At 49.3% G+C, this 10,083-nt stretch overlaps 1 protein-coding gene across 17 annotated transcripts in view; it reads right to left on the reverse strand.

Moving 5' to 3' along the window:
- The window catches only part of MTSS1 (MTSS I-BAR domain containing 1), a 156,918-nt gene extending 149,565 nt beyond the window's left edge, over positions 1 to 7,353 (reverse strand). For 6 of the 17 annotated variants that reach the window (XM_059395142.1, XM_059395138.1, XM_059395128.1 and 3 more), the window contains exon 1: positions 6,751 to 7,351. In XM_059395142.1, coding sequence (XP_059251125.1) covers positions 6,751 to 6,822 — 72 coding nt within the window. In that variant the 5' untranslated portion in view covers positions 6,823 to 7,351. Of the gene's footprint in view, positions 1 to 6,750 lie in introns of all 17 variants that reach the window. The other 11 variants (XM_059395133.1, XM_059395137.1, XM_059395140.1 and 8 more) reach the window with 4 other exon arrangements.
- Between the last annotated feature and the right edge of the window lie 2,730 nt (positions 7,354 to 10,083).

Raw genomic sequence — 10,083 nt, forward strand, 5'->3', positions numbered from 1 at the left:
ATGACTTCCACAAAAATGACGACCAAATGGGAGCCGCCTGCCCCACAACAGTCCCCACAGCATCTGAGCTCAAGTTCGGGCCTCCAGACTGGCTCCCGGCTCCACGCACAGAAATAAGACCCTGATTCCTTCCTTGAGCCTCCTGTAGAACCCAGCGAGTGGAATTCTGTATGCTGCCCTCTAGAAAGAAATCCATTCCTCCTGCCCCACCACCACCTGCAGCACGGTCTAAAGAGCTCCAGCTTTGGGAATCCAATCGGCCAAGGTCTGAACCAATCCCCCTCACCAAGGCCTTGGATAAGTTACCGCTGCTCTTCAAAGAGCCTCAGTTTTCTCATCCGTAAAGTGGGGCTGATGTGAGGATGACGTGAAACCAAGCACGCCAAGCACTCAGTGCAATGCCTGGCACATGGCGGGTTCCCCCCAAGTCCCTGCCGGCCCCGTGTTCGCCACATGCCGTGAACACTGAGCATCTACTATACGCAGGTGGCACACGAGAGCATCTTAAATCGGGAAGCAGCCGAGACACACAGCCCAGGTCCTCCCTGGGCTAAGAGGTGGGGAACACGGACAAGGGGTGGGCTGCTCTGGAATCCACGCTGGGTGGCTTGGATTTCACTTTTGGGGGTTTCATGTGTGACTGTCAGATACTCAAAGGAAACCTGGCGCAGCCTCCCAACTAATTCAAGGGAGAACCTCCGCCATCGAATACAATGGGCTTTCTCGAAGCTCAGCCACTTAATTTACTCCATTTGTCTCTCCGGTTTGCTACTTAATAAGGCTATATCAGCAGTGCAATCTGCAAACCTGAGTTAAACAGCTTAAGGCATCCATCAGTTCCCTCTAAGGAGGCCCAAATACTTCTCCTCTGATGTCCTAGGCAGCTAACTCTGCCTTTGGCTTTTGTTTGGTTCCAGGAGAGGTATGTCTTTGTTTTTGCAGAGGTGTAGGCTTAAGGGGAAAGTGTCCTGAAGGCAGTTCCGAGAAGTAATGGGAGACCTCGAAATGATCTCATTTTTCCATTCCCAATCCGAGCACCTAAACAGTCTCCTGCAGAAGGAATCTTGCCAGCTCTCACCCATCCCCGGGAAGATGGAAAATCCCAGATGAAAATTATAGAAACCGTGCCCAACAGATCAATAATTTCAACCTTTCCAACCTCCAAACATTTTAACCACCTCCAATGAGCTGGCCATATTGACAGCTAACATTTCAGCTCTTTCCTTCCCCTGGATGCAAAAGAGCAGTTCAAAGTACAAAGGGCCAGTAGCTGAGAAGCCCTAGGATGGACAGAACATGCTTATACTAAGGAGCTGTTTGCTGTTTACCTCAAATCCAAATTTAACTGGAAATTCTGTATCTTTACTTGCTGAATCATAGCACTGAGCTCAGTGCTTGCAAGCTTGCTGGTGCTCAGTAAATGCTCCAGAATTACAAGTACCTGCTACTCTCGTAAGAACTGATAGCTGAGCCAGGCAGAATTCAAACTCTGCTCATCTTCCATGCAAGCCATGACCTAGAATTGACCTTCTCTCCATGTGAGCCATCACTATCTGCAGAAATTCAGAACATAAAGGTTCACGGTGTGTGGGCGCCTGGGTGGCTCGGTGGGTTAAGCCTCTGCCTTCAGCTCAGGTCATGATCCCAGGGTCTTAGGACGGATCTCTGCTCAGCAGGGAGCCTGCTCTCCCCACCCCCCTGCTTCTCTGCCTACTTGTGATCTCTGTCAAATAAATAAATAAAATATTTAAGAAAAAAAAAAAAGGTTCATAGCGTGGAGCAACAAGTTCTACACAATTTGTTTAAATATGATATATATGGGATTTTCTCACAGAAGCACTCAAGCCAAGACGCCCCCCAAAAAAAGACCTCTTTCTAAACGTGGACAAGATTTGCACCTAAAAAGCCAAACAGACTGATCTACACAGCAGAAGTCCTCAGTCTCAGAACAGGTACCCATTCTGGGCAGCTCCCCTGCAGCCAATTTTATGACCTCTTCACTTCACCTTCTTCTCCCACAGGCCCAAACTGAGGAAGTTGTAAAATCCTGGGCAAACACAGCCATTTGCTTAGAACAACCAACCCAGGGCCCACCTGTACTTTACAAGGGCTCTGCTTGTCCTGCCTCTCTGTGTGTCTCCATAGACAAGGTTGCCAGCCTCCCTCAGAGCACCTGGCTGCTCTTGGAGGCCTTCGCTGGGTTTTCAGTATCTTTCTAGAGAAAAAAAAAATTTTTTTGAAGAGTAAAAGAGAAGTCCTTTCAAAATCTAATCGATGCCCTTCGTTCGTGGCCCCCATAGGCTACTTAATGTTACCTACTTCGGGCCCACAGGACAAGCAGCTCTCCAAGAGCAGGCCTTGCTGGTTCTCTGGCTCCTCGCTGTCCAGCAAGAGAGACCTTCCACATAGCAGGCCCTCGATAAACACGGAGGAAGGGAGCCTCTCGTCTGACAGAAACCCCAAAGCCAGAGCAGTGTGGGGAGGGCAGGGGGAACAACCCTGAAATCATTATCCAGCGCTGGACCCAATACCCACATTCTTGATCTATGATAACTGCGGGGAAAATACCGTGTCATGCCTTCGAACCACAAAAGATTTCCATGGAATTTAAGAAGTCCCTTTACCAGCTCTAATTTTAGGCAGAACTTAGGAGAGAGGCTACCAGTGCAAACAGAGGTAGGGGGCAGTGGAGAGGAACTGAACAAGGCCCCTGTTCTGCTCAGCACAGGTGTTGGTAACAGGACACCCCTCTCTACAGGGAGAGGTAGGGTAGGGAATTCGAGGTGTGGTTGGGTGTCCACCCCCCCCCAGTCCCATTACATAACCCCCAGCACATTCTCGAACCTAGTACAAAGTTCTCCCTGCATCAGGCCCAGTTCAGCTCCTGACATGGTGATTCTTGTCCAACAAGGCTGAGGAAAATATTTGGTTTTCAGCATCCAACTTAAAACACACACACACACACACACACACACACACACACACACAAACAAAAAAAACCAAGTTAATTATTAAAAGAAGAAAGATATCTACAGTGACTTGCCCTTGAGTTTGGCCAGTCTCTTGGTCTTAAAAGCTCCCCAAACATCACCAAATTCTTTGCTGGTTCAGTTACCTAAGCATTCAAATAAATAGTAAATAAATTAAGAAAACAATAATTTTTAAAAGCGAAAAGTATCAAATCCCTGTGTTGTACATCTAAAACTAATATAATGTTATACGTCCATTATATCTCAATAAATTTTTTTTAAAAAAGTAACGGCTCAAACCTTCCTGCTGTTGGCAGCATTTAGCCTGTTTTTCTTGGTACTTGAATGGAAACTCCAAAAAGATTCTAGAACCTCTTTAATGTCTAACCATTGTCAAACATCTGAAGCCAGTCAAATGGCCTTTCACAGCGTCAAGCTACTGTTCCCCCAGACAAACAGGCGATGGGCCTAGCCTCCAGCCACGTGAATCTCATCTCCCCTTTCCTTTGAGACCAGATCACACCAGACAACTTGATTTATGCGGATGGGCGGAAAGGCAGCCAGTAAGTGATTCTGCATACCACCATCATTAGTGGCCACCACCACAGTAGGGTGGAAGACAGGGAAAAAACACAAGGTTTCCTCCTGGCAAGGAATCAATAAGTTATTTAACAGCTGCTGCTAGATCCCAGTGGAACAAGGGTGAAGGTTTCTTCCGCACCCTTCCAGCACCCTGACAGCTGAGGATTTAGCCAGATGAAGGATCCCTAGGAAAAAAAGCAGAAGATTCCTCTCCAGCTTTTCAATGTCTTGAGGTTTTTGGTGTTGGAAGATGTATGGTGTTAGGCCTTGATACTACTTAATTTTTTTGTTTTCTTTTCTTTTCTTTTCTTTTTTCTCTAAAGAGGAAATTAACTCCCTTCCTGTGTTGCTGTACATTTTGGAGAATCAAATGCTACTAAAAAAAAAAAAAAAATTTTTTTTTTCCTTACCCCAGTCCAGCATTACTCCTGGGAAAATAACCTAAAAATTTTCTCAAGATGGCATTCCAAACGGGTTTCTAACATTTACACTTGTCCTTCAAGGCAGATAGAAGGGGACCAAAGACATCAGAAACCCATCATGGCAGTTCAAAGAAGATAAAAAAGAGGATAAACTTGTCATTAGAAAGCCAGCTGACTTCAGATATTAAAGTCTGACTTTCGATTGGTGGTGACTTCATGCACTGCTTATCCTATTAGGCCCAGATTTTTTTAAATTCCCTTTTGAAATGCCACTGCCATCCATTAAAATATTCAACAACTGTCTTCCGCTGTAAACAGTCTTGGAAAACAGTCTACCCCTTTCTTTTTCCTTCCCTCTACTCCCCAAAAGTCTGGAATCCTGCAGACCCCGAGGAAAGTTTTAGTCTTTCCCTCCAGTTTGCTTTTCAAATCTTTGCCAAAACAAAACAAACAACCTTAAAATAAATGCCTTCCCACAGGATGTTGAACAAACCCTACTAAATTCAAAGGGAAAGAAGTCAGGAACCACAAACTATAGATCCAGCACTGAAAAGGCATTAAATAAAACTTTATTTTTAAACTGGAATCTTGAGAGGGAAAAACAGGCCACCTTGGCACCCACAAATTCCCCTGGCCAGAATGCTAGAGGGCAGCCCTGGGCTGACAGACAGACAACGGAGGGCCCATCCTGTGGTGGGCTATCTTCTGAAAGGCTTTGGGTTCAAAACTATAAACACAAACAACCGGGATTGGATGGATTGTGGATTAAGGAACAAAGAGAGAGAGAAAAAAAAAAAAAAAAAAAAAACCCCCCGCCTTCCACCCCCCCCCCCCCCCCCGGGACTGCAGTGGGCAGAACTTTTAGGTCACTGGGTCCTTATTACTACTCAGAGACTGGAAACATCCATTTCTCTTCAAAAAAAAAATCAAAAAACAAAAAAAACACACAAGCAACTTCACCAACCCATCTCAAATTCTTCCCCTGGTGATCAAAATACACGTGTGCCTCAAACCAAATCTTTGATTATAAGGCGTACAGAATTTAAGTTAACAAGCAATACCCCAGAGTCTGAGGCAGGGACACCGATCTTTGTCTCAAAAGAGCACTTCAATAAGTCAATGTGGATTGAGGGCAAAGGAATGAAAGAGGCAGTCTTTGAACAGGGAATAATCCATCTAATTCCAAGTGGCTGGATTAGAGGCATTCCTGGACAAGCAGGGTCTAGAGGAAGATAATGCTACATGAATGTCAATTTCTCACACACACACAAAAAAAAAAAAAAAAAGAAGAAGAAGAAGAAGAAAGAAAGGAAGAAAAAAAAGAAAGAAAACCACTACACACAGGCTCTGTAGGAGGCCCAAGACCAGGATGGAGGCACCTTGGAAAAGTTCACCCTTGGGGAGATGGCAGTTGGTTCTAAAAGGGGGAAGCAGGCGTGACAGCTGAGCATTCCTTCACAAAGTCCATCTCCCAGGCCAAACCCTCTCTAAACCTTACACTTCATCAGACAAAAGCTCCTCCAAACGCCCAGGCAGCGGCTGAAGAGGGGCTGTCCACACCCACCGGCTGTACAGCTTTCCCAACCTGCCTACTCGTTTGGAAGCCGAGCTTTTAATTAAACACCACCTCCCCGGATCTGTTGAGGCAAACTGGGGCTGGGTAAGAGCCAAAGAGAAGCTCCCTAAATACACATGAAAAAAAAAAAAAAAAATCCCACCACCGCCTCCAATTCCCACCTCCAGCCAGCTCGCGAGGCTGGTTATATTTCCTTTAGATGAGTAACCCAGGGCCCCGGTCTATCTCTATGCACGAGAAAATCCACATCCAAGGATCTGGTTATCCCCTGTCCCACCCTTTGCAGGAAAAAACCAGGGTGTTGTTCTCCGCCCCCAATGCACACACACACACACACACACACACACGCACACGCGCACGCGCGCACACGGGGAGAAACACACACACACACACACACAAAATCTTCACAATCCTTCCAAGAGAAAACCTGGAGTCTGTGTATGTTGGGTGGGTGTGTGGGGAAATACAGTTGTTTAGGAGAACCCAATCTTGCCTTCAGGCTGGGAGCGTCAGCCAGTGGAAGGAGGGTCCCCAGCAAGGCTACTCTGGGAACTTCTGCTCCGCGGCCTCGGGGAGGGCTGAGGGAAGGCACGCACACCCTCACCAGCTTAGGAACAGCCTAATTAATGCCTAATTTGCTCAGATCCGCCCCCCTTCCCACCCCGCCAGGTGGACCAGAAAGCCAAGGAGGGAGAGGGAGGCCTCTCTCCCAGGCTCTCGGACGGGGGGGAGGGGGGAGGGCCAGTTCCCGCGGCCGGGCACAGCCCCCATACCCCTCCCCACCAACGCGCCAGCCCCCCCACCCCCCACCCCGGACTCGGGGGAATCAGGTGTCCGCCCAGGGACCCAGTCTTCACGGGTCGCAGACACTCCGTCCAGCGACAGACAATGGAAAACTTGGACCCGGGGCCCTGCGCCCCCTTGGAAACGAGATGGTGCCGCCCCCTGGGACAATGAGCGTGGAGAGGGCAGGGGGCATCAGACACCCCCAGAGAAGCAGCCCGCCCGGTGACCCAGCAGAGCCCGGAGCGGCGCCGCGGGTGAGCAGGTGACACCGGGCCGGAGCGCTCCCGCAGGTGGCCGGCGGCCACGGCTCAGGCAAGGGCCGGGCGGCTGGCCCGGGGGTGGAGGCGAAGCACCGCGGCGAGGTCCGTGCGCGGCCGCGACCGCGGCCACCGCAGCCGCGCCCCCGGCGTCCTACCTTCATGTCGCTGATGATGGTCTGGAAGAGGCCTCCGAGCGCGCTGCATTCCTTCTCAATCACAGCCTCCATTTTCCCGGCGCCGGCAGGGAGAGGACACACACTCGGGGCCGCCTGGACCGTGCGCGGGGCCGGGGCTCGCTCACCCGCGAGCAATTCCACTCTCCCAGCGACCCACCTCCGACTCACAGCCTCTTCTGCAAAGGGGACGAAGTGCCCAAGATCGGCTGTCCACTGCCCCAAATACTAACAATAATTTTAAAAGCCAAACTGCTCTGCGGGGTGATTCGCCTACATGCAGTGCTCGGCTCCTGGCCTTAAAAATGCCCGGTAAAGACTGACAATCAGGCCACCACTGGTGCCCACGACAGAAACAGCAAAGCCCATCTTGAAGCAGAGAAAACCGCCCGCTGACCTGGGGCCAGCGCCATTTAAAAACGCAGGATTTTCTAATTTAATAATATTTTTGAAATTTAAAAAGAAAAATCGCCCAACAGCAGAACGCGTCTGCTCGCGGCGTCCGGATCTGTTGCTCGCAGCCGCGGCCGCCGCCTCCTTTTCACTCCTGCGCGCCCGGCCCCGGCGCTCGCTCTGGCGCGGCTCCCGGGGACGTTCGGAGGGGCGCACGCGCGCTCGCGGCCGTGCGTCCGCCGCGGGGGCGCGGGGAGGGCGCGCGCTCGCGGCCGTGCGTCCGCCGCACGCGGGCGGGGCTAGGCGCGCGTGCCCGGGAGGCGCATGGAGCTCACGCAGCCGAGGCGAACCCGCGGGCGGTGCGGATTCCACCCCCCGCGGGAGCCGCCCGCTCCTCGGAGCACGCACCGAGCACCCGCTCCTGCCCTGGCCGCGGGTTGCCGCGCGGAGAGGGCGTGTCAGCGCGCCTCTGGTCGAGCGCTCACCCCACAATGGCTGCGAGCGCTGGGAACCGAGGGTGCACCGCCGCTCCCCCGGGCCTTGCCGGGTGGCACGCTTAGCGCAGTGCCCAGCGCATTATAGTGAGCGCTCAGTAGGGCGGGAAAACTGCTGCTGCTGCTGCTGCTCCTGCTACTGCTGCAGCCTTTTGAGAAAAAAAAGCCCTTTCTGTGATACCAGGACTGCAACGCCAGTCACGACTGCAGACAGCATTCCTAATTTGTAATTAATTTGTAATTAACAAATATGTAATTAAGGAGAGTTTGGGGGCGTATCCTATGGCTAGATGCCCAGTTCAATAAAAGTTGCAGGATGCTGGGAAAGTGGATCGATTTGCCATTACAAAATAAATGGCACTGAGCTATTGTATACTGTCTTCGGTTTCTGGATATTGTTGACTGCCTGTGACTTGGATGGGGTTTTTTGTTGTTGTTTAGAGATGTGTGTGTTTCCCAGGCCCACTGGGGGCATTGGGTGTAGGTGTCACTGCAGAGAGCCCTGTTGGGACTTTTAACCTGAACTGATTGGGAGGCTGGTGGTTCATTCTCATAGCTCCACCGCTAACTGCACAGAGCTGGAGCCCTCATTTAGATTACCACCAAGGAGGCAAGGAAGAAGAGAATCAAATGAGCGGCCTTTAAAGACCTTTAAACGCAAGCACCTAGCTCTTGACTAATCCCCTGACCTGTGAGCTGTTCATGTGAAGCACAAAGCACAAGAAGAGGAAAATACTGGGGAGGAGACAAAAAAAAAAAAAAAAAAAAAAAAGCAAAATGCTGTAGACTTGCGTCAGACTCACTCGCTCAGTAATAAGTAAAGTTCTGGCTTTAAAAACTGCATGAATCAAGGAAATGCTTGGTGGACATACCACAGCTGCAGGAGGTAATTTTACCCTCGGCCACTCTGCCCAACTCTTAATTGCAGCCCATCTCTACCCCTCTCCCAAAAATCGTAAGGAGGAGCATTATTTCTGGAATTAACCAATCTCTTAGAAAACCGTGCTGGATCCTGTCCCCAAGATTATGTGGATGTGTAAGTCACATCTTCACCTTACCAAGAATAGTGTTTGACATACAGTTTGTTCTCAGTCATTATCACTGTGATTTTTAATACTTTTGGTATTATAGTGATCAGGTCACTGTTTATAGAGCCTGATTGTACTGGGTTCAAACTCCAGTTTACAACCTACTAACTAATTCTATGACGTTGAGCCAAACTAATTGGACCTCGGTTTCCTCATCTGTAAGTGGGGATAAAGACTTCATAGGGCTGTAGTGACTTTCACTTGCACTAACATATGTAAAGCATTCAAAACAGTTCCTGGCATATGGTAAGTAAGCACTCAATAAATCTTACAGACGTAGCTTATTTGTAATAACCAGACACTATTCATAATAGCCAAGATGTGGGAACAACCTAAATGCCCATAATGGATGAATGAAAAAACATGGTGTGTACAGACGATGGGATATCATTCAGCCTCAAAGGAAATCATGCAGTACATAACAACATGGATACAACTTGAGGACTTTATAATAAGGGAAATAAACCAACTGCAGGATAAATACTGCATGATTCCACTTATATTCCACTAGTTAAAATACTCAAATTTGTAGAATGGCTGCCAGGTACCAGGGTTGGGGGAAGGCCACGGTAATGGGGAGTTGCTAGCCAATGGACACAAAGTGTCAATTACACAAGATGAAGTAAGTCTAGTGAATGAGAGGTTTTGCACAAAAAAGGGACAACATCAGATTGACACCCCTACTTCACATTCTTTCCCCAGATTTAAGCATCCCTCGAACTCTCTCCTCCCTTCAAAATGCCCAGCACTGGCTAGGCAGACATCAAGATCTGACTAACATGCAATTCCTCCCAGGAGTGTGTGCGTTTTTTTTTTTTTTTTAAATAGCTCCTAGGAGGAGGAACCCAGAGGAATGAAGCTTTACTAAAGGAATTTCAAGTCGTGTGATCTCAGAAAAGAGAGATTGAGAAGCCAGGAAGCCTTCTCAACGCCACTCCCATCACCCTCCTTGACCTGGGAGAGAGCGGTTCAGGATAACCTCCACCACCTCGGAGCTCTGAGACTTCTGGCAGGTTGTTTGATCTCTGGAGACAGCCTCTGTTTCCTTGCAGGTTCTTGATTCGTGGCCTGTTTCCAGGGTTAAAGTAGATATCAAATGCCTCTCCCGTAGGAGTCTACCCAAAGGACTTCCCTTCCCTCTCAGAAGTGATTCTCAGCCCCATATACACCAGGAGCTCTGCCTGGTCCCCAGACTTGGCAATTGGAATCCCCTGGGGAATTTTAAAACACCTGTGCCTGAGTTCCACGACCAGGGAGCCTGATTTAATTCATCTGGGCCATGGCCTGAGCATCAGGACTTTTTAAAACTCCCCAAACGATTCTAATGTGCAGCAAATTTG

This window comes from Mustela nigripes, chromosome 3, assembly GCF_022355385.1.
Source record: "Mustela nigripes isolate SB6536 chromosome 3, MUSNIG.SB6536, whole genome shotgun sequence".
Lineage (NCBI taxonomy): Eukaryota > Metazoa > Chordata > Mammalia > Carnivora > Mustelidae > Mustela > Mustela nigripes.